Source organism: Cynocephalus volans, chromosome 2, assembly GCF_027409185.1.
Source record: "Cynocephalus volans isolate mCynVol1 chromosome 2, mCynVol1.pri, whole genome shotgun sequence".
Lineage (NCBI taxonomy): Eukaryota > Metazoa > Chordata > Mammalia > Dermoptera > Cynocephalidae > Cynocephalus > Cynocephalus volans.
The window spans coordinates 55,598,385-55,624,613 of NC_084461.1; the positions used below are offsets into that span (position 1 = coordinate 55,598,385).

The 26,229-nt window shown below is 33.7% G+C and overlaps 1 protein-coding gene across 1 annotated transcript in view; it reads right to left on the reverse strand.

Moving 5' to 3' along the window:
• ADAMTS6 (ADAM metallopeptidase with thrombospondin type 1 motif 6) overlaps window positions 1-26,229 on the reverse strand; it is a 271,483-nt gene that overhangs the window by 32,018 nt on the left and 213,236 nt on the right. Inside the window, exons 18-20 of the mRNA XM_063087265.1 lie at window positions 24,449-24,612; window positions 23,879-24,017; window positions 8,238-8,367 (exon numbers count right to left, since the gene is read on the reverse strand). Coding sequence (XP_062943335.1) covers window positions 8,238-8,367; window positions 23,879-24,017; window positions 24,449-24,612 — 433 coding nt within the window. The remainder of the gene's footprint in view (window positions 1-8,237; window positions 8,368-23,878; window positions 24,018-24,448; window positions 24,613-26,229) is intronic.

The following is a 26,229-nucleotide window of genomic DNA, read 5'->3' on the forward strand; positions in this document are numbered from 1 at the left end:
GGGTAGTATTTCTGCAAGACTCACTCTCCTCTCCTAGACACATTAATTGGTCCAAGAGATGTGAATCATGATCCAAATCAGGCCAATGAGAATTCTGCTTTAGAATTTTTATATCATGACTAGAACAAAAGGACCCTTTCCTTTTTGGTCACAAAGGCGTATAAGGATATGAGTCTACAGTTGCTGGTGGCCATATCCTCTGTCAAATGGAACTAGCTGATTTAAAAGAATGCAGAGGAGCTAGAAAGTACTGATGGTGTTTGAGTTCTTGATTCTAGCCATTCTTCAAACTAGGTCAACCCTCGCACTTCCCTCAGCTTTGTTACATAAACCGTATGTGTAGAAGCTAGCTCAGGGTGAAGTGTTGTTATTTGCAACCAGAGTCCTGACTGATACATTATTGTATTTAATTTAATAAATATTTGTTGGATGCCTACTACTATGTTCAAGGCTTTGTTTTATAGAAGAAGAAAGTAAGATCCAGTGTTAGGAAAACAGTTCTCCAAAATCATGAGAAGAGAAATGATTAAACCAGGACTAGATCTCTCATCAATTGCTATTTCAACTGAATTTCATTTTTAACATTGCTGAATAGTAGAATCTTTAACAAGCATGGGTTCTTAAGACATTTTTTTCAATCCATGATTATAAATTATGCAACTATCCTCAATAGACATGTTCATACTCTTGAATGGGAGATTACTCAGAAAGAAGAATGTGAGAAGTTTAAGAACAAATTCTTTACTATTTCTATGAGCATAGCTCCACTGTGCCAATTTTGAATACATACTCTAATTTAGTGAAGTTAGAGTATTAGTATCCTAAATTTGAGCCTGCATTTAGTCATCTAAGACACAATGGCCTTTGTTCACTATTATTTGTCTTTTTTTTTTTTTTTGTGACCGGTACTCAGCCAGTGAGTGCACCGGCCATTCCTATATAGGATCCAAACCCACGGCGGGAGCATCGCTGCGCTCCCAGCGCCGCACTCTCCCGAGTGCGCCACGGGCTCGGCGACTATTATTTGTATTATAGAGGAAAACCAGCATTCAGAAATATCATAACCAGTTTTTCAAACTTAAAATATATTTTGTCAAAATCTTAAAATATATTTTGTCAAATTTTCAACCTAAAATTAAAGAGTGTTCATTTAATCCTGAACTTAAAAAATCATACATTAACTTATTTTTTTTTCTGTTCAGTCATTTTCCAAAGGAGATTTTAAATGATTTTCATATTCCTTCCTTTCTTTTTTCCACAGATGAACATGAGCCCAAGTTGTTAGTACCATTTTTGGTAAGGAGGAAAATGTGTACTGAGAATAATAACTTGCATGCCAGCCATAGTGAAACTCTGATTCAATTCGTAACAGTGATTTCACCACCAAGATTAGGGGATAAAACAGAAATGTGTATAACTCAGCCACAAAAAGTTCAGTCATACCACCTCCAGCCATGATCTCATTAGGTTTCATAATGTAAGAGGGATGGAGGCCCTCAAATTAAACACAGGTGCCCAGAGTAACAGCAGTGACTCAGGCAGTGCTGGTGTTCTTTGCTGCAAAGGTCAGGGCCACTTCTGCCTTTTTATTCTTTGTCCCCTCTTTCATTGCCAACCATCTCTCCTCAGAAACTTAGCCTAGATGTACTACTCTAGGCTTCAACTTGGAATGTATGGAAGTAAAAGTACTAATCACCCTCCCAATTTCCTTTCTGACTTTAACTCTGATTTCAGGCTTCACACTCAGTCCTTGTTGCTTCTTTATTGCTCATCATATCATCCCTTTCCATGTCTCTCGGAAGGATGAAATCACACCCTAGTTATTTAAATAGTTTTGCAATTTTACCCCTGCATCAGCTGGTCTACGTTTCTTCATTCTCCTGTCTAGTTTAAGACATACTCTTTCCTTCATCTTCATTCTGCACGTAGATGGCCATCTGATGACATTCTCCCTATTTCTCTGTCTTTTTGCCTCCTCTAGATCTGGTGGTAAAAATATGAACACAGAAATCCTCTCTGGTAATATTAATTGCTGAATTGTTTTGGCCTGAACAATCCCAGGGCTGTTTCTTTCTGAGCTCTTCCCAACACCCAGTGATCAAATTGTCTTCATTCTCACAAATGCCTTCTTATACACCAGACGCTAACAATTAGTGGGATTCATGTTTGAGTGTCTGAAATAAGAGTGGCTTGCTGCAGCCTGTGTAATCTGATCTAGTCTCAGTCTCATTACAAACAATAATATTATTTGGAGGAGGAAATAAGAGAGACACTATAAAAAATTTTGCCCCAACCTTGGTTAACCTGAATATTTTTAAAGGAAAAACCCATCATAAAACCAGAATACTATTTTTCCTTTTTTTTAATTGACACATTGTAATTATACATACCTATGGGGTACAATCTGATGTTTTAATACATACATACACACAAACACACATATATATATATATATGTATGTTGTATAGTAATCAGATTAGGATTGTTAATGTATCAATCACCTCATGCATTTATCATTTCTTTGTGGTGAAAATATTCAAAAGCCTCTCCTCTAGCTATTAAGTAATATACAAAACTTAACTGTTAACCAGGCACCCCACTGTGCAGTAAAACACCAGAATTTATTCCTCCTATCTAACTGAATTTTGTACCCATTGGCTAACTTCTCCCTGTTTCTCCCCTTCCACTCATTTTTGCTTTTTAATTTTTAGAAAAATGATAAAGCATATGAAAATAAACTGATATTGAATATTTGGATTAAGAGAAAGAGAAAGAGATTTCCCAGCCTTTGTTCCAGAGTCAAGAGTCTAGTTATTAACCCTCTTTATACACACAACATAGCAAAATTTTTTTAAAAATCTTTAGAATTTGACAATAACATCTTTAATCAAAGAGAGATTCAACTACATAACCCGTTGTCTACTTTAAAAGATACTAAAACTTTCCCTAGGTTTAAAATAATTTTTAGAAAAATTTTCAGAACAAAAAGCTGATGGGAGAGGGGGAAGAGAGGAGAGAAGAATTGCTAAAGGGCCACCAAAAATCTATTACATTGTATAATGTTGAATATACTAATTATCCTGATTTGAGCATCACATATTGCACACAGGTATTGATATTCAACTCTGTACCCCACGGATACGTACAATCAACTATGTTTCAATAAAAAGAAAGACCAAAACGTTGGTTAAAAAAAGAAATTTTTCATTTCTCAATTTCACTAATTGGAAAGCGAAACTAATATTAAGCACAATTTTCTATACCCTAAACATTCCACAAAGTTTACCTAAATTTTTAAAAATCAATGTAATAAACATCCCTGAAGTTGCAGCAATTGAGAATGTGTCAATGAAAGCAAGCAAAATTACATGTATTAAAGTGCCACAAGGCATTTGATTTGTAACTTACAAAATTAGTGATGTCTGGTATAATGGGAAAAACATCACCAGGGATTAGCACACCCTCATCTGTAAAATGATGAGAGTCTGCCCAGATGATTTCTATGATTCTTACCAGGTCTTAAATTTTGGAGTTTTATAGAGGACTGATGAATCTTTTTCTAAACTTAAAATAACAGATTATAGTTGTCCATGGGTGAGGTCCAATGACTCAAAATAATTGTTAAACATTATACCATAAATGATGCCATTAAATACACCCTAGCCCCTGGATGGAAATTAACCTCTTTTCACTTCCTTTAGCACTTTTTGCTTACAACTCTCTACTGGACTTTATCACATTTTGTGTCGTACTATAGTTATTTTTGTATGTATTTGTCCAAGTAGATTATCTTTAGGAAAAGGAACCATTTCTCCCAAGTACAGTGCCTTCCACATTGCAGTTGATTCATGAATATTTTTTAATTCTTAGTCACAGTATTATTGCAATATACAGTTCTCTGTTATTTTCCCCTCTCTGATTTTCACAAATTTAAAAACCACAGTACCATACAGGAATAATATTTAGTATTCAAAGATCTTTCACATGAGGTCATAGGTAGAAATATCCTTGCTATTAAAAGATAGCAATGGTAAAAACTGAAGTCTTGGCCTTCCTCTTCGGATTCTAACTCAGCATTACAGCCTTTTCTTATGGTGGGGCATGAACTTCCTATCAGTCATATCCTTTAATATTAACTCCTCCTTTTCTTTTTTATTCCAGTTATTTAAGCTTATTTTATGAATCCCACTATTTTCACTCGTCACTTCTCTACCTTGACTACTGTTACTCTTTCTCATAGAAGAGCTGCTCCTATGAGCACACTAACTTTCCCCAGCAAGGACTCCTCTGGACCTTCAAAGTTTTCCAAATAAACATTATTATTGTTTTTCTACCAATGCCCTTTTGTCTTTTCTTCCTAGTCCCCTGTCATTTTCTTTACACAAAGACAAATCTTACTGTCCTCTATTTTTCTATTCTGTACTTACAAATTCTCTCAAGATAACTAAAGTCATTTAAAATATTTCATTATACTTTCTGATAAAAAGTACCATTTAGGATTTTAAATTAATGGTATTGGGAAAACAATATATTTGAAAATAAATATAGTTCCCCTCCTCAAATCTGGCAAATGTATTTCAGATAAAATTTACATTAAAAAAAAAAAACTTTGAAAGTATAATCTTAGAGTAGGTAAAACCTTTCTAAACATTAAACCAATGAAATAAAAGTTTGATAGTTTTCTTAAATAATATTTTTATATTTTATAAGTAAAAATAGATCAAAACACCATAAATAATATGGAAGACATATGGCAAAGTATGAAAAACATTTGGAACACAGGTAAAGTAAGAGTTCATACAAATTCATAACATAATGATAAACACTTCAAAAGAAAAATGGGACAGGTTATGAAGATGAATAGCAAAAACAATAGTACAAATAGCCACCGAATGTAATTTTTAAGTGTTCTGCCTCATCAGCAATCCAAGAAATGCAAAATAAAATAGCAATTAGATATCAGGGCCTTTTCCCATAAAATAATCAAAGATTGTTTTAAAAATAATAATACCTAATGTTGTTTAGTTAAGGGAAACGGCATTCTTCGATATTGTTAGTGGGAAAGATTTGTACAATCTTTTCGGAAAACAATTTGACAATATGTCTCAAAGACTAAAATGTGCTTCCATTTGAACCAGAAATTCTATTCCTATTTATTTAGCATAAGGGCATAATTATGGAGAGCAAATTTTTAGTAGCAAAAATGGTTAATACTGTGGTATCACAGGGGATCAAAAGCTAGAATATAGCCAAAATTGTTCAACAACTTAAATAAACAATGACCTATCTAGTAAATGTTGTTGAAGATATTTAATGTTCAAAATATGTTGAGAACTGAGTAAAAAAAGCATCATAAGTAGTATACAGGTTGAGTATCCCTTATCTGAAATGCCTAGGATCAGAAGTGTTTCGAAATTTCGATTTTTTCTAATTTTGGAATATCTGCAGAATACATACAGGTTAAATATCCCTAATCCAAAAATCTGAAATCCTAAATGCTCCAATGAATATTTCTTTTGAGTGTCATTTCAGCCCTCAAAAATTTTTGGATTTTACAGCATTTCAGATTTAAGATTTTCAGGTTAGGGATGCTCAGCCTGTAATATCATTTTATTATATACACATGCCTATGTATATACATAGGAAAAAACTGGAAATATATACATCAAAATATTAACAGTGATATTACAGGTATTTCTTATTTTCATCTTTTTGCTTATCTGCCTATCACATCATCATGTGAAAAAAATCTATCTCCTTTCTTCCACATTCATTTAAAGTTTATTAAATTAAATAGTTTTTCTGGTTTTTTTTATCTCTATAATATCAATATCTACTAGGAATCTCAGGCAGCTCCAACTTATGATGGTTCGATTTATGATATTTCAATCTTATGATGGTGCAAAAGCAATATGCATTCAGTAGAAATTTTGAATTTTGATCTTTTCCCAGGCTAGCGATATGCCATATGATACTCTTTTACAATGCTAGGCAGTGACAGTGAGCCAGAGCTCCCAGTCAGCCACAGGATCATGAGGATAAACTGATACTCTACAGCGTAATGAGTTGCTAGATAATTTTGCCCAACTTAAGGTAGGCTAGACTAAGCTATGATGTTCAGTATGTTAAGTGTATTAAATGTATTTCTGACATGATATTTTCAACTTACAATGGGTTTATCAGGGTGTAACCAAAGTAAGCTGAGGAGCTTATATGATAACCATTCTGAAGAATTAAGATTTCCTTTTTCCTAGTCTGAATTCAAAGGAATAAAGAAGAAATTTAAAAGGAGCTAAGAAAAAATGGACTAATATGAGTAATATTTTAAATATGTACATATGTCTTTCTAAAAAAGAAAATTGTCAGACTAAATTTTCTTTCCCATATTCTTTTTATCTCTGTCTTTTGAATTCTGCCCCCCTCCCCCTCCAAATTTAAATAGAATAACTTTATTTCAAAACTACAAAAGGAAAGGAGATAGAAAACAATTTTAATAAAGTATGTTAATATGTCAATTATCCTTAAACTGTTTAAAAAAAAAATAAAAACAACCTTTGATGTAATACTCCAACCCAGAATATATGGGATAGAATGTCTGATGACTGAAATTTCTAAGGACATTGGACATTTAAGTTTAAACAAAAAAGCTTAGGCCAAAATAGAACAGGTGTGACCAGGCCCACCCAGATGCCTGAAATGGCTGATCAAATGCCAAACATAATACTTAAAATCCAGAATGTCAGAGAATTAACTTGATGCATTAAGACTCACAATTACATGAAAATATACTGAAGTTACTGGAGACATGGCAAGGGACAAAATTAGCCTGTGGATTTTGAGCATTACTTTTTTTTACATAGTTTTTCAGTTTCTCTTGAGATAAATTTATAAAAATAATTGGCAGAAAAGAGGAAAATAACAAAAAATTAGATAACTTGTCTTTGTAGTACATATGATAGGTCACATTTCCATACTTTCCCATGTCTGGATTCTAAGGAATTAATTACATGGTTATTACATTTTGAAAAGAACAGACATAAAATTACAAAAGTCTTAGAATAAAAACTTCTATTACTCCAGATTCCTTGTACTCCCTATTTGGTAGCCACTATCCTAAACCTTTCCGAGGGACTATCTATCTGCCTTTAAGATTCAAACGTTCAGGCAGACCCTGACTTTGGATAAGGTATTACTGTTTTGGAACAAATATTAAGAAATGTGCCTTGCTAAACCATATTAGGAACCTGGATTCTTTATCCATTGTAAGTTCCAGGTTTTTGTGACTACACTGTGGTCATTTTTAGAAAGGTGATTACCTCATTATAAAGCTTTCCTCTCCAGTTCTAGAGAGCTTGAGACATATAAATTTATTTGCTTTTTTCTTTTTTTCTTTATCAATTTCATGTTGGGATAACTAGCTAATCAGGGGGATAATGGCTAATCTGATTTCTCAAACAAGAATGAAATGCCATTCACACGTTTTGTCTTGCAGTTGTCAGTCAGCAAAATCCCTACAAAGATCAGTATTATCATCATAACTCAGCATTCTTGTCTTTTTTCACATAATCACTGCCTTTTGCTCAATCAAGAAATCTTTCTGTTCTTACAGATTATAAAGTGTGGCTCACCGACAGCAGGTCTAATTTTAAAGCCATCATTATGATGAATGGGCTCTCTCCTTGTGTTTCCTTTATAGTGAATTGTAATTGCTACATTAATCAACAGAAAGAGACTGAAGTATACCTCTATGTCTGTGCCCAACACTCGGAAGATGGGATGATAGAACTTAAAACTGGGTCAGCAAATTAAAGCACTTATATTCCATTCCAGAATATTCCCAAACCATTCAAAAAGTTTTTAGAACTTTAGGATAAATATCCAGAAAAGACAAGAATGCAAACAAATCACTGCATTTTATTAATTGCAAGATGAATCCTAATTTCAGGGAGATGTTAAATGTGAAAAGATACGTGTCTTAGAGCTGAAATATGATAATTTTCAGCACTTTGCCAGGACCAAATCCACTGAAGTTCCTGCTCTTAAGGAGATTGTAATTGAAACCCACGGATAAATAGAAATCTTTGCTCAGTGAAAAGGACATCAAAATTCCACCCTCTGTGAGGTTTTCTCTCCTTTTCTCAGCCTGACTTATTTGTGTCATGTTTCCAAATATGAATGCATGATGTTTTTCTCTTTGAACCTGAAGAAAATAATTCTCACTTTTTTCTCTTACTTACTCAGGTGGGCAGGGCTCAGTGTTGCAGGCTCTTTGATTTTCAGGTGGCTTACTGTCTGGGTCACAGTAATTGTTCTGGACAATGGAGTTGTCATCCAACCTTTTACAGACCACCTCCTGTCTTTGAACACCTTGAGAAAAGGAGGACATCATTAATTGAAGAGTAGTTTACCTTCCAATAAGTTAGGTTTGTGCAGCTTTCTTCTGTGGGGAATCAGCCTCACTGGATCGCTGCTCTTATTTGTTCCAGACACACTTGACTGCTTCTCTATAAAGGAGAAAAATCCTGGTCATTACACTAAAATTTTAGGCAAAATTGTTATTCTCATATTTAGAAACATAACTGTTTCAAGTACAGAAAAGAAACTATTCGTAGTTTTAAACAATTAGTATTCACCCATTTGTATAGTCTTCTTCATGCTTTCCTTTAAAAAACAAACAAAAAAACCCAGGCTTTAATATCCCAAAATGTCACCAGATAAAATGTATGAACATACATTTCAATGCAAAACAATCACTATATATTTATTTAAAAATAAAACAATAGGGACAAAGTTACTTTTTGATATTTTGTAGGACAAACCCCATCAATTAGGAGCACATCACACCCACACATTTCATTTTTTCCCCATTATATATTTATATCTCTAAAGGCCCATAAAGTTGAGAATTTAAAGACTACAGTAGGCCTCTTTTGGACAGTGACCAACTAGTCTATTTGCTCTAACAGGGATGGTCCCCTGTAGATTATACTATTGTCAAAGACATACATACATAGTTCATTCAAATATTAACTTACAAAATACTTATCCCATTCTTAAAAATTAGTCTATGTAACCTATTTACCACACCTAAAAAAATTCTCATTATAAAATCTGTAAAATTCTATATATATGTTTATTATCTATTGGCAAATATATCAACTGCAACTTGCTCACATTTCACAAAATACAAAGACACACACAAACACACACCCTTATTTGTAAACATCCCTGGTGAACAGACTTTATGCATACTCATTTTCTCTTTAGTGTAAAGGAGTCAAAAGAAGCAAAGACAGGCATATCAAGACATCAAGAAGAAACAAGTCAAACTACAAGGCAATGCTAAATGTTTCAGATCATATAGAGGTAACAAGCCAATCCTGGAAATGAAAATAAAAGCACAAACTAAGATATCCCCCCACTCACCCAGCCCATCCCTATAAACTTTCTGGGTAGGCTAAATTACCCAGAAAGAGTGGTAAAAGCAGCATTAGCAGTATCCAGGAAACCACAGCTTCATACCTACCTAATCCCACACAATCCTAAAGTTTTCTTTTCTTTCTTTCTTTTTTTGGTTGTTTTAAAGCAATAGAAACCTAAAAAAAGAGTTTGATCACAAATTAGGGGAACCCATGTAAAACAGGATTATTCAGTGAAGGAAACCGTCATCTAAAGAGCTAGGTAGCAAATGCCTCTTCCCCCAAGGTACCTTAAGAGTCATGGAACTTCTGTAGGTAGTAGTTAGTTACCATGCTATGTATACCTTTAACTAAGCCCTTTGAATTTAAACACTGACAGGAAAAACTATTAATTCACCAAGCTCATGAGATTTAAATCCTGTTACCTCCATGATAGCGGTGAGCATTTAAAGAAGGTATTTTTTATTGCTTGTAATGACCCAAGACTCTTGCTGATCACCTTCAAAAACAAGTTTTTAGGTTTTTCTAAATTTAGGGGTCTAAAATGTAGCCAAACAACGTACCAGAAAAATGTCTCAGTGTATATATTTCATTCAGTCCCAACCCCTAGAACTGGCCAAATGACCCAGTTTATGTGATGGCAACAGTTTGGAATTTTTTAACTATTAAACTTTAGATTTTTGAGGGAAGAATGATTCACCTCAGACATAGCTGTGATCCATTCACAGATGTTCCATGATATTCATCAGATATCTCCCCATTGTGTCATTCCAGTGGGCAGATTAAGTCCATGTGGTCCACCTAGACAGATATCTCTACCATTAGTCATAGGATTCAACTACCAACTGTAACAGTGGTTCAGATTATCCATCCACCCTGGTTCAATATTTTGCTTCTATCAGGGAGAGCTGGGGATTGTTTTTATAGGTTAGCATGGTTATTTTTTTAAAGTCATTCAAATACAACTATACTCTTATACTCTTGTACAATATAAGAACATTGGCATTCAGTACAGTATTTTGGTTGTTTCTCAGAAAATAATGAATATTTTCAACACTACAAAATGGAAGTGATGTTGCTTTGTTTCAGTGGAAGAAACATTAAATAAGTTTCTACAGGTTAAGATAAAATTCTACTTCCTTTAAATTAACCCTAGAACTGTTGTAGGACTATAATTACATTCATTTTCAAAAGTAGCCACTAACGTAAAAGCAGGGCCTCTGCAATTTGAATCATAGATGAGATATTAATTAGTAAAGGTGAGACTTATAGTTCATTTAAAATTTAATTTATATTTAGTTTAAATTCTAGTCATGTATATATCTTGAAAAAATCTTGTTACATAACATTTATTGTTAAAAATTTGGAAAATACACAAAACCACAAGGAACAAAATAAAAATTACTCATAATCCCATATATTTGTTCTAGATCTTTATTTTTAGAGCTATTTCACTATTTGGTAGAATCCAGTAATTAATTTTAAAATTACATACATATAGAAACTAAAACTGCCAGCTAAATATGATTGACAGGTTATTCATTCATTCACTCATTCATTCGTTCAACAGAGAATAGTTACTAAACACAAGGCACTGTCCTTGTGAGATATTGGGCTAAGTGCTAAGATTTACAAATTGACAATTTTGGTCATGCCATCTAGATTTCTTAAAAACTAGGAATTAAGAGTATTTGGGGGCTCGTTTCATCCTCATAATTTCAGAATGCTGTTTTTCTATAAAGTAAAAATTAAACTCCTTGAATAAACAGCTAAGTTGCTCTATATTTTATGAAGATGCATTTTTCCTTGCATTCATCTTTTATTAACTTTTTTCTAGAATGTTATATTAGACAGTGTGGCATTTCACACTCAAAAACTGACTATACCCATAATCTATTCCAAATCTTCCTCCAACACTCTACTATTTTCCTCCAACAGCATACAAATCTCCTCCCAACTTTTACCCCCATGCTTGGCAAGTTTACAGACTTTTTTTTTTCTTTTTAAGTCGGTAGCAACAGGACAATTCTATAAACAAATGCACCTAAATGGATGGATTTTAAAACATACTTTTGAATTAAGGAAAATGCAGCTTTTAACTTTGGAAAGTAGAAAATATAAATCAACTGGAAATAACTAAATTAAGTCAACAAGATAAATGACTGAATTTAGGATATTTTTATATGATCAAGCCTCTTGTGCACAGCTTCTCTGAAAGTACTCTGTAAGACATTGCTAAAAAGTTTTGTTTTAAACCCTGTCAGGAATAATTACATCTAGTTACACAAAACCACTATGCTTTCAAATCTAAAGACTTATAGTTTATAACCAAAAGCATAAAATGTCCATATGATTAACAGTGTACACCTAATTGAGAAATTCTAATGGCTTAGTATCTATATTCCCTAGAGACAGGCAGATATTCTGCAGAATTTAATTGGCCAAACTTAAAATGGCACTCATATTTTACTCTTAAACACCTAAAATTACTGGCATGCAAACTGTGTACTTTTTTTAATGCAGTCCTTCTTCCACACTTAAAAAAGGGTATATTCTGTTTAGAAGCTTTTAATTTGCTTATCTTTTGATTCTTTGATATTAAAGAATCAAATATGATGGTTCTTAACATGAAAACATAACCTTCACTTTTTGTCTATAAGTTTAAATTTGTCAGTTTTTATATTTAATTTTCTGCCAATAATAAAAAGTTAAAGGAGATCTATTTGCTTACCAAAGGTCCTCTTGCACAATGGGAGGAAAGAGTACTAAACTTGAATCTGCTCTAACTACACATCAAGCAATGGCTTCTAATGACATTTTGAAAAAACATATACCACAGGAAAATGAGCAAGAAGCCCACCAAATGGCAAGTGAGTCCTGAATGGAATTCTTCATCTGCTGTTCTTATTCTACAGGATGGTGATGGTTCAAGGGAGAAACATTTACAGTCCCAGAGCCAATCTTGAGCAAAGACTTTAGAGAATGTAGCTCCCCTTCATTTCTTGCCTCCTTTCCAGTCCCTTTACTCCCCTTATAAGCTGCACAATGTTCTCATCTGGTCCCACCTCTCTTCTCTTTCAGAGAATTAAATAATATTACAAACTCATTTGTAACAAGATATTTAGCAGTATATTGCTTTTCTCAGGGCACTTCATTTTAAAAGGAGAAAGAGGGCACTCTCAATGCACAGAAATTGCCACTTGAATATAACTTGAAAGGGAGATATGTTATCAACCAAGAAAGATGGGGGTGAGAGCCATTAAGGGCAGGAGAAAGACCTAGTTCTCACATGTATTCATAAGACCCATCATTTCAGTCCTAGACCATTCAATTGATAAATGGGCAGTTTATAATCACATATGAGTGAGTCATTAAGGTAAAGAAAGAGAGGTATAAATGTGATTTGTGATTGATGGGCTAACCAACCTCTAGTTAATTTAATCTATTGGTATAGCACATCATATCTACCCAAGAAACAGTTTTCTGAAAAAGAAGAAGGGGAAAAAAATTAAAAAGTCAGAGCTTGTACTAAAAATGTGGCTGGTGGCTAAGGCAACAATTTTCTTAACCACAGCATCCAAAGTAGCTAGCAACCAAGACAACACTATACAACCACAGCATACAGAGCATACGGCCAGTAATATTAATTTAATCTAAATCTTCAATGCAGATAGCATCCAATGAGTGACAAGTGCCAGGAAAAAAAAAAAGTCTCTCTGGTCTGCCTTTAACTGCTGGAATCTGGCTGTTGTGCCATGTGATTGTTGGCCAGATACAAGCATTTGCAGGGTAGAGTGAAGCCCATCTTCTTTGGATCTAATAGCTGGCACTTAGGGTACCAATTGACTCCACCCATGTGGTTCCTTCTTCTGAAGAGCCTCCTGCTAGTTTTCATCTTTCAAAGGCTTCCCTTCTCTGCTTCTCCAGTGTCTTCCCTTCTGACCCAAGCATACTAGATATCCTGAGAAAACACAGGATGATCAAAAGAAAATTGTGGCTCTAAAAATATTGTATTTTTTTAGAGCAACTGTGTTTAGTATGTTAAGGTAGGGTGGGGCATACATATACTGGGTTATTTGAAATCATACTATCCCTGGAGGGAATTCGTACTACTCCTTAGCTATTAAGAGTAACCTCTTCTGTGGAAAGTATCTAACTTAATTTAACTTGCTGAGTTCCTACTATGCCTAAGGCATGGTTTTTCAACATCGTAAGACAGTCTTGACCTCAGTGAATTACATTAAAATGGGGATGGGGGTTGAGTAAGGAAAGTACCCTTATAATTATATTACATGATGGAAGATACCTTATCTAATAAAATAGTACATTTTCAGGTCTATTTTTTTAGTTTATTCCCCTCCTCCCCATTTCATCATTATTCCCTTGATCCTCATTGATCTTAAGAACTCTTTTCATAGGCAAATGACTATGATGTCATTCCCTTTCACTTTATCTTGTTCCTATGTTTTTCCTCACCCCAACTTCTGCCATGTTTAGTTAGCTCTTTTTGAGTTCTAGGCAATTTAGGTAAATGACCCATGGAAAGTTGTCATTCTCCTTGGTAAAATGAGACAATCAAATCAGATGATTTTCAATGTTTCTTCTAAATCCAAAATTCTATGAAAGTTATATCTCCTTCTTTTTTTCCACGTTTCAATTGTTCAACTTTTTTTTTTTTTATTTATCCCACTTCTCTCTACTATGTCAGCTTTCCCTCTGTATTCCACAGAATAATGAGTCTGGAAAACAGGCATTTATTATTTTTCATTTGGTTTTGTAGTCTTGTTTCAGTGCTTGAGTTCTTACCACTGTGAGGCACATGTCTTGATATGTTAGACATATCAAAAGGCAGAATACTAACTAGAAATAGGAATTTGTAAAAGACAATTTTCCTTATATAAAGAATTAACTCATTATACTAGAAAGTAATCTACATGGCCTTTAGTAGGAGCTTGTTTTGGGTATTTTATTTAAAATTTTAGAGAAATAATATTGAGAGTATGAGGCCTTGAGCTTCTTCCACACACTATGATGTATTTATTAGCAATACAAAAGCTTTTCTTTTAATCATATATAAAATCCCTTTCTTGGAACCAAAGAGTAAATATTTCAGATTTTAATTAGAATAAGGATACAAACAAACAAGCTGTAGAGCTTTTAAACTACAATCTACATTTTCTTCAAGTAAAAAAAAATGTGAATAGTAATATAAGGGCCCTTTTAAAAGTCTGTGGAAAAACAGCATTGAAAAATAATATGAATCTTTCTATGGACTTTTTGAAGTATGCTGTTATAAGGTACTACAATATTGGGATGATGCTGCTTACCACTGTAAAAAGCTTTACTTAATTTTTCCTAAAGTATTTTATGCATACTACCTTATAAAGATGCATAATGTTATGATTATTTAAAATGCTATTTTGGACAAAATGTTTGAGAAGTGAAACATGACCTATGACACACAGATCATTAATACAACAGGAATGCACTCAAACTTTGGTTTCGGCCTTACCTTAGTCTGTCAGTGAGTGAATATGTATCCAAACTATGCTCATGTCAGGGAAGAATATAATCACTAAAGCAGAAGAAATTATGAAAGAGGAAGAAAAGTAGCCTTAGCGGGAATGTTTTAGGTTAGCAGAGATTTCTTGCCTTTAGCTATAAATCTTAATGATAAAGAAATGCAGCCACAATATGCAGAAGTAAACAGAAAAAAATTGTCAAGAATATCAAACTAACCCTTCATACATAAGACTTTTTACAAGAAGTTAGAAAGCTTAAATTATGTTGGAAATACACAAGAGAATTCAAGGAATTTTTTTAAAAGTGAAAGCCCTACAGGAAAGCCATATGCTAAAGGAAAAAGAGAAATGGAAATAATTATTATAAACAAATAAATGAACAAACACATTAGCTTTCAGAAGCATGAACTAGCCACCAGCATGACTTTGCATAGAGGAGCTACTCTTCAATCTCAGGAACATGTTATATGAGAACTAAGCCAGGTGAAGTTGATGGCTACAGAGCCTAGGATTTCAGGAGCTGTGCTATTCCTGGTACAACTAATCCCATATGTTAAAGGGCACTCTTCCTTCCCAAAACTGAAAATGACCTGAAAGAAGGGGATGGTGGGAGATAGTGAATAGGGGAATGCCATGGTCCATACAGTGATAGACCATGGTCTGGTCCTACAAATATTTTATTTTTCAAAGAGCAAAGTGAAAATTAGGAAATAATGAACAAAGCTGAATGCACACCTATATTCTTTCTAAAATTCAAATCACTTTTTACAGGGGGTTTGTATTATTAAAAATATCCTTAGTGATCTCTTTTACATCTAAGTTTGGTATACACAGGAATCAAATGTAAAAGGGCCCTCGTAGTTTCAAAGAACAGTACATTGTGCAACATCATACAGAAAATATCTTGCATAGAGAATTTTTCTGAAAAACTAATTACATGTTTCTTCAAAGGGAAATAAATGGCAATGAGTAAAGTGCTTTTCACTATTCAAACTAAAGTTTCCAACTTTTATTTAACTTCTGAAAGTAACTTTTACATAGTAACTCCTAAGTCAAAGACAAGCAAATTTAGTTATAAAGTTCAACCTCTCTATGTCTTTCGCACTTAATTTCAATCAAGTCTATTTGGAGTCTTGAAAAAAAATTGGACTTTGTTTTCCTCTGCTCTATTTTGGGATGCCTCTACTTTGAGTTTCTGTCAAAGTTACGTTGTAAGTGTATGTGTCCTTTATAAGCTGCAACACAAGTTTTAGTCATTTTTTGGTTATATCTATAAAAAGTCAAGTCTCAAAACCCCTGTTGTTTGAAGCAAATTCTGTTAGTTCACTACTAACGTGAACTGACTTCTTAGTGATGTTAATATTGTGTTATGTAGACATCTCACAATTGACAAAGAAATTAAAAAGACATCCATGAAAATATAAAGCATTTGTCCCTGTTTTACCTGGTACTTTGAGAGCTGTTCTCTTTTAGTCAAGTGTTAGTCCTGGTCCAAAGACTGCATTATACTTCTAATAATTACTTTTTTAAAAAATTTAGAACTGTTATTTTAGAATGTACCAACTATACCTTCAAGTGCACATTATGCTTGTATTATAGCATTTTTGAAAATAATAAAATATATAACGTGAACACATAATGTTTCCATAGAAACAATGTAGAAATATCCAATTTTTTAAAGGAGCTAAGGCAATCTGTATGATAGACTCTTTAAAATAATTTGAAAATTATGCTATTGATAAATGGAATAGTATAGATTATTATACAAATTTGTTAGTCACAAAGAAGAAATAGCTTTCAGAGGTCATTTTAAATACACAGTTTCAGTTTCAAACTTCCTTTCTTTCTTTTTTTATTTTTATTTTTATTTTTTGCTTTAATCACCCACCAATCTTACACTGAACTGACAGACACAGATGAAGGAAACATACTTAGGAGAACACATCAGAAGGAATACTTAATACAGACATGAAAGAGAAATTCATATATTATTCAAGACCTCTAATTCCTGAACTGAAAATGCAGAAAAGTCTCCATTTTCAAATTCTGAACATGACCAGGACCCTGATAATGAGCTGATATGCATTTTTTTTCCTCTTATGAAATAAAATTCAACATTTACTGAAAGGAAGTGAGGTGACACTTTTATTCAACTTTAATGACATTCATTTCACTCAAAATCAGGAGTTATTAAACTTTTTTGGTTCACAGCATTCTTAGTGTTTCAGTAATTTTTTAACAGCACCTCCTACACAGAAAAAAAATGTCCAAGAGTTTGCTAATTAAATAATTAGGTCCAAATAACTTAATTGTAATAATTTGTGCAGTGTATGACCAATGTCACTGTTTCCCTTGAAAATGTACAATATTCTGCAGGTCCCCAAGAGTCCACTGCTGTCCCTGGGCACCTTGGTGCAGTTTGAAAAACATGGCTCTAAATCAGGAAAATCCAAAAAGGTAATTAGAAACCATATAAAGCATCTTTAAAGTTTCAAAGAATAGAAACCAGCCCCAATATGTATGGTAACCCAGATGAGTCAGGTAAAGACACAAAAGGTAATACAAAAAGAATTTGTCCTAGCTAGAAAGAAGAAACATAAAATATTTTCTGTGTTTATATGCTATTCACACACACACACATGCACACACACACAACAACAACAACACACACTCATAAATTAGGCTTAATGACATGCAGGGAAGAAAAAGAATAACAAATAAAAGAAGCATCAAACATAAAATTAAATAGTCTATGTAAATGTAAAAGAAAAAGTAACAACAGCATTTTAAACAGTCAGTGATAATTGATCAGAAACATTCTAGTATAACCACACAGTATATGTAAGTAAAAAAAAAAAAAAAAAAAAAAATCTGTGCTCTTTGACCTTCAAAATTATCTCTGACAATAAATCTGTCTCAGGGCTTGCTGGTTAGCTCAGTTGGTTAGAACACAGAGTTACACCACCAAAGTCAAGTGTTTGAATCCCAGTGGTGGCCAGCTACCAAAAAAAGCCTTTTTCCTCCTCTTCCTCAATCTAAGCATAACTTTAATTTATCTTTTTTCCCTTGAGGTGTAAAGCAGTGTTTAGCAGAGAGATGCCTCTGTTTATCAGCAGAAAACTGACCAAATTGGTATGCAATTTTTGTATTTCTACAGAAATAGGAAGAAAGGAAACCCTAGAAAAAAACAATTTGGAGAAAGTAATCAGTAGTGTCAATAGAGCCAACAACAGGAAAAGACTATATATTTAGAGTATAAAATTAAAACTGTAATAAACATAAAATATCATATGTTTGTGACCTTTCTTTGCACTGCAAATAAAGTATTATTAGGATTTCTTTTGTAACAGAACAGGTGCAAAGTTAAATACAATGCTACAGTATCGACTCAGTTAATTGACTTTGGAAGGTCTTACTTTAAAGCCTACAGGTTGTATTAACTCAGAGGAAAAGTTGGGGAGGTTGTAGGGGTAGAAAGGAAGTAGTTTGAACACTGGAAAATGGGAACTCATCCAGAAAGGTATGATAGAAAATTATCATGAATACTGCTGCATTCTGCAAAGATTCGTTCCCTAAAGAAACAGCAAATTCCTAAAACAATAAAAGGCCTTCTTAGAACTATAAGAAATATTTACCAGTTTTCATAAATACTGAGTTAAAACAGGAGTAATATGCCTCATATTCTGACTTGTAGATCTAAGTTAAAGTTGTTAAAGTAATAACCATATATTCATTTTAGCTCCCTAAGTACCACAAAAACAAAATTAAAATGAAGAGCTTTAGAAAAGCTATTTAGCACAATTTTAGTCAATTTTAAAAGCATTAATTAGATGCTTATAAATGATCCATCAGGTAAAGAAGAAAGCGTGTAAATAAACTGAGCTACAAAAAAGCTTTCTATATTAAACAAAACCATGAAATTAATTGGCATTCTACCACTTCTTTCATTACCTTCTCTGATGTCCCTCTCTAATTTCCCACCCCAGATACTCATTCCTAAATCTCATTTACCTTTACATTCCACTAGTAACTAATTAATCACAGAGATGTGTGTTAGTAATTCTCCCAGAGGTATTCCTATCTGAATGCTAATTTTTTTAAGACTAAAATTTTCAATCAGTCTCAAAGGCAGTACTTCTCAACCTTGTCTGCACATTAGAATTACCTAGGGATTCTTTCAAAATCAGATGCCATGGCCACACCCCTAACCAATTAAATAAGGATCTTTGAGAGCGGGGCCCAAGTATCAGAACTGTTTAAAGCTCTGGTGATTCCAGCGTGCTGCCAAAGTTAAGAACCATTGCTCTAGTGAAAGTATTTGAAGAAATAAAATTTCAAGCTAATGAAGGAGATATTTATTAGCGGGGATATATCTTGTTTCTCTATTGAGGGTTCCAACTGATGAAAAAGCTCTATTCAAGGTAAAGAACCATTTTTATTATGAGAGAGAATGCTACATTAAAAAGTTCACTAGAGACTCAATTGCTAGGTCTTGATTCCAGCAAGTTACTTCACTTGAATTCTATTTATAAAATAAGAATAAGAACAGTAATGCCTATCTCACATGGCTGTTGAGGATGATCAAATAAAATAGGGCACCAGAAAATGTTTTATAAACTCTACAATTTTATTTATTAACACATAGCTGAGCAGTAGAACCATTAAAAAGATTGGTGAAAATGTGGATTATAACTGTAATATGGATTTTTACCTAAAAGACTTATTATTTTGTTTTAATAGGCACTTACTTCAGGAAATCTAAGTGTCTAGCCCAGAGTTTCTCAAGTATGGTTCCTGAAGCAGTACCTGAAGCAGTTTCTGAAGTATGGTTCCATCACCATCATCTGAAAACTTGTTAGAAATACAATTTCTTGGAGCCCATTCCAGACCCATTGAATGAGAAACTGGAGGCATAACCTAGCAATCTGTGTTTCAGCAAGCCCTCTGGGTGATTCTGATGCATGCTAAAATTTGAGAATCACACATATAGCCAACATCCGTGGGAAGAATATGTTTGACTAAGATCAAAAGATGAATACACAATGCTACTTGAACCTTTAAAAGTTACAGTGCCCCCCCCCAAATAATCACAGTGCAAAGGTACCCTGACAAAAATTATTACTTTAAAAAAACTCCCAAAGGCTTTGTATTTTAAAACAATACAATTTTCACTACACAACCAAGCTTTACCAATTAACACTTTATTACAATCTCTAATACAATGGTAGTATATAAATTTGGGAGTCAGATAAATTACAGAGTATACAATAGTTTGGGTAAGGAATAAAGAAATGAACTCTAGTGGGAGTAACAGTGATTCTGAAAACAGTAATTTGGGGAGCTTGGGTTTTTCTCAGAGGAACACTCACAGCTGTATCTTAAAAACCACATTTAAGCTGAAGACAACACCCCATAGCATCTCAATGTTCGTAATCGACTAAGGAAGTGTTTCATCACTGACTCAGAGAAAAGACTGTTACTTGGACTGAATCACCAGCAATGTTTCTTGCAGAATTAGGTTTGTCATTTGGTCTGCTAAACAACAGAAAAAATAATCTCAAAATTTCTTATCTTAAAAGATCTCATAAGAGAAAGCTATCATTATTGATCCCACACTCAATCAAAGTCCAAAGGTCTTGACATTAATAAAACATACACAGGACAGTAACAGGTGAGAACACTAAGGAATCTTGTGAAACTGCAATTGAATGTTTGTGGTGATCTTTCTTGTTTTCTTTTTTCCATTTAAAAAATTTTTGACAGCCTCAAAACATCCAGCACCTCCCCGGAGAGATGAAAATAGAATATCCCAATTAAGAACTGACTTAAGTGTTCATTCTTAGTTTCTGAGTGAAAATTAGGTAGAAACAACTTTTTCCTGAAAGGTTTCTTAACTGTAGATGAAGTCTTATTTACAATTACTGAACAGATGACTCTGGTTCTCTCTTTGATCAAGGTTACTGAGCTCTAAGGGACTTCACTTCCCTCAGTCATAAGCTTTCTGTACTTAAAGAATGTGGGCTTAAAAGTGGGGGTATGTGTAGGAAGAATAACTTCAATAATTGATACCTGTACTCTATATTTTAGGAATATTTTCCACCTATTCAAAGTAAACAAAAGAGAGCAGCTTTGGTTTTACTTACCCATGCTAATTATAATTATACCGACTTTCCTTGGGAATCATTTTGCCCCACCCCATAAGAAAATTAGCAATTCTAAACTCTCATATCTCATACTGGAAAGAACAAACACAAATATATAGTTGCCAAAATTAATTCCTTTCACTCGCTCATCTATAAACATTTACTGAATGCCTAGTATGTTCCAGATATTGTTCTAGGTGCTAAATGACTCTACAAAGACACACAGACTTCAGTGATAAGGACATGGATTCTGTGTGTCTAGAATGCTAAGTCTCAGTTTCTCTGTCAGCCAAGACTAGTGGTACACAAACTTGAGCAAGAATCAGAATCACCTGGAGAGCTTGTTAAAATATAGATTACTGGGCCCCACTCCAAGAGTTTCTATTCAGTAGGTCTGAAATAGGGCCTCTAAATTAGCATTTCTAACAAGTTCCTAAGTGATATAGATGCTGCTGGTCCAGAGATCATACTTTGAGAACCATTTACCAAGACAAATGGCAGCTCTTCACATCATGCCTGCCAACTTTTAAGCACTGTACATCCAAAGAAGTCAATAGCCTAATGAATGTTCATAACCACTAACAACCGACCATAATTTGAGTTCCTAGAACCACCTCAAATATCTAAGATCAGTAGCTCTAGACTCAAAGAAAGAAGTATAAATAACAAGGAAAAGAAAACTATCCTTCCAGGTGCTTTTCTCCCTCCCTGCTTTTCTTTTTTTTTTTATCTTCTACTGCTAGAAAATCACTTCTATTTTTCAATAAAATGTTATGGAAAAGAATAACACTCATCTAGAGTTTTCATACTTTCTTACTTCAATAAAATCATAGTTTTTCTACCAAATTCGGTTCTCATGGCCTTCACACCCCCCACTCCTCCACCTCCTTTTTTGTTGGATTATCTTCTTTCTGAACAAATAGAATCATAGGGTTGAAGGAACATTGAGAATTCACTTAATCCCTTCTTGGCCTCAGACAAGACTGTGTCTAAACCATCCCCAAATATAGCAATTTCAGTACAAAGAAGAACAGGCACTAAGAGTTTCCCATTCAACATTGTCACATACTTGAAGATACTAATATGCTTCCCCTTAGCCTTCTCTTCTCCAAGTTAATCAACCTCAATTTTAGACTTTCCTTATTAGATTTCCTAAACTTTAAGTTATTTTGAGTCTTCTTTAACAAGTTTATTTCACCTTACCTCAGGGGCTGAATTATATATGTATTGTTCTAATGAAGACTTTGCATTTGTATGCAGAAAGGGGAAAGTTTATTTATAGATTGAATAAAATGAATTTAATTGGAACAAAGAAAGATATATGTATAAATGCCACTAAAATATAATGCAATGGCATTCACTTCATCAATTAGGTGCAATATCTTTTATATTTATTAAAAGAAATGGTAATGCTCTAGAGTTCTCAAAACTTTACGTTATAAATTAGCCATTTCACACATAAAACGATGGGAACTAGAGATCTTTTTAGATATGTTACAAATTAACACATAATCATGTTTCATGACAGTTCACACAGGAGAGAATATTAATATATTATTATTCATTTGCTTTTTTGTTTCTTCCATGTTGTATAGTCTATACTATTGAAATTGGAGGTATAGTTAATCAGTGATTTAATTCTGTATGAGCCTAAAAATACTGAATCTATTATATGATAATCACTTCTCTGAAAATAATTTCTCCAGTTCAAGCCTTGAGAATCAGAAGTGTTTAGAGATTCAGTGAATATAGGGCAAGATAGGGAGTTCATATGAAATCATATGTATCTGCACAGTTTAGAAAGGGAATATAGGTAATACACTGGATGATTCACTTTATCTCAATTTTGCCCATTCTAAATAGCACCATTCAAAATTTAACCTTTGTTTTTGGAATGGTGAGGTGCTCCAGTCCAGCCTAGGCCTGAGGGATAGGTTTGCTTCCTTGCCTACTGGTATCAAGGTATACGGTGGAGGCGATGCATTTAGTCTCCAGAGAGAAGGAAGATGCTGCTTGCACAGCACTTCTACTCACCAGTCCATGCAGCAGCAAGGGTGTTGGCTTTGAAGGAAGCCAACTGTCCTGCTCTCCCAGCCAGAGGTAAAGAATTGCATTGGTGGCCACTAGAGGGAGGAGGATTAGGAATAGAGTAAATTGTGGGGAAAAGGCACCCATGAAAAACGTACATGGGACAACCAACACATCACCAACCACCGCCTAGCAGCTACCTCTCTGAGGGACTATAATGGGGTCAGTATACACCATAAACCCAGATACCCAGACATCAGTAATTATTGTAGTATCCCAGTATACAGCCCCTTAACTTTGATGGCGTAGAAGGGAGTTTGAATAGAATTGTGGGAAACACACAAGCATACAAACACAAACACACAAGCACGCAGACATACATTCTCATCCCCAATTATAAGAAGCTGCATCTATGAAGTCTGATTTCTTGCTCATTTTCTTATTTAAAACTCTTGATGTTCTTTACCAGAAATGTGTTCACAAAAAGCAAATAGCCCACCTTCAAGATAGTCTTGGGAGAAGGACCAGCAGAGACACTCATTGTGCCAAGATGTATTTTACCAACAAATCTGTACAAATTACATGAGGTTGAAAACAAATGGAATATAAAATAATTAAAGCAAAGTTTCTTTTGCTAAATTACAGCTTGAAGCAAACCTGCAAGAAATGTTTCCAATTAGCTTCTTTAGCAAACACAAAGCATAGCTCAGAATATATTTTGCTCTCCATCCTGCCCTCTGGGTGGGCTGCCTAGTGGGTGTCTTACCTCCAGCACAAGTAGCTGAGCATTCTGACCAAGGCTGATGATTCCATGTAAAAGCAACTTCATTATCTCCACTGCCAGTCCGAGTGACGGGAACATTGAATTTATAGCTAATTCCCAAATTCTGTTCCTGAAGCAGAACCTGCCATTGAAAACAACTGGTGAAGACAATTAAAATGCAATGAGCCTTCATTCAGGTATTTATTATTTATTCTGAAGAAGAAAATGTCACAAAGCAAGTCTTAAAGGAAATTTAAGATAACTTTTAAAACGCATGCATTTATATAGAATTTTCTTCTTCCATTTTAACAGGTAGTTCAGAGCCATTTCTCCCATCTGTCTTGCTTGGTTATAAGAAATATTCTTCAATCAAGCATTTATAAGATAAAATAGTCATATAGAGAGAGGACTATGGGCTTAACTGTGCACCAATTTTATGCCCTTAGGCAAATCATTTTACCTTTATTACCTTAATTTCACCACCTATAAAACAGAAATAATAAAATTTGCCCCTTCCTACCTCACAAGGGGGAATTACAAACAGTAGAAATAAAATGGCAAAGACACATTTACCATGACAATGAGATTTTCTGAGGTGGGACCTAGAGCTTCCAAGGATTCTGGCTCATCAGTTGGTCTCTTGTAGTGAAAAGCTGTTGTAGCAACATTAAACTTCCTAGGCCAGTCAATAGTCCACGCACCATTAATATAGTAATCATCCGTTTCAGATTTCAAAGCTAGAAAAAAAAAAATCACAATCCACCTAAAAATGTGAAACTTTACCAAACTGTCATTGATTAATTGCTGCACTAAAGTGTATAGTGAGTACCCATTTCCATTTAAAGATATGATTCTTAACCATTTTCTTAAGTACAAATTAAAATGGTAATTTTTCATGTGAATGTTAAAAAGATATTACTTTTATATTTCTAATGTCATTGATAGAAAGGAATGAAAGGTTTATTCGGAAAAATAAACATGTGGAACTAGAAAAGAAGATGACAACAAAAGGATGATGGTGGGGGTAGGCAGCAGACTTTCCTTTCCAAATACTAAAACAGTCATTAAATGAATATGGGGTGGGAAAAACGTGGGGTACTGGCACACAGACAGAACAATGGAACCAAACAGAGAGTTAAGAAATAGAGCGAAGTACATATGGAAATTTAGTATATGACTAAATTTTAGTATATAATTTAAGAAGTTATCTTAAATTAGTAAAGAAAAGATAACAAGAAATGGGAGTAAGACAAGAGACTCGCCTTTTGGCAAAAAAAAAGAAAAAAAAAAAGCTGAATTTATATCTCATTCTTTATACAAGAATAAATGCCACAATTCCATTCCTAGGTATATGAGGGTACTTCAAAAAGCTCATGGAAAGATTCATATTGTCTTTTAACCCTATTTTTTCATGAACTTTTTGAAATATCTTTGTATATCCAAAAGAATTGAAAACAGGTACTCAAATACTTGTACATACATGTTCATAAGTAGCACTATTTCCAATAGCCAAAAAAGATGGAAACAATCCAAATGTCCATCAATGGATGTGGATAAGCAGATTGTGGTATATAGAATACAATGAAATATTATTCAGCCATAAAAAAAATGAAGTATTAATACATGCTATAATGTGATGAACCTCAAAAACATTATGCTAAATTGAAGAAGCCAGACAGAAAAGGTCACATATTGCATGCTTCCATTTATATGAAATACTCAGACTAAGTAAAAATACGTAGAGACAGAAAGCAGACTGGTGGGTGCCATGGGCTGGGGGATGAGGAGTAACTGCTTAATAAATATGGGGTTTCCTTTTGGGGTGATGAAAATGCTTGGAGTAGGCTAAATGCCACTGAATTGTTTACTTTAAATGGTTAATTTTATGTAATGCAAATTCCACATCAATAAAAACAAAGTTAAATAAAAGAGAAAGAATAAATGCCAGATGGGTAAGTATCTAAAAGTACATATAAAGCCATAAGATGTCAGGAAAAAATATGAAAAGAACTTTATTTCTTATAACATTGAAGTATATGAAAAGCTTGTCTAAGCATGACAAACTCAGAAACCATGAAGAGAAAGCTTAATAGATATGTATGCATAATTTTTTTAAACCTCTATAGGAAAAAATAAATAGATAGATATGAAAAGTTTAAGAATATATGTGGTCAAAAAAGTGTTTTAAGCACTACTAAATGAAAACTCCTGTAAATAAATGACAGTGATAAACATGTCAGTTTAATTTTTTGTTATTATGCCAGCTTGCTTCAAAAACTTTAATTCATCAGACCATGTGAACAAGTAGCCCAAAAGGACTAAGAGGGTCATTGTGCAGAATCTGACTCTAGACT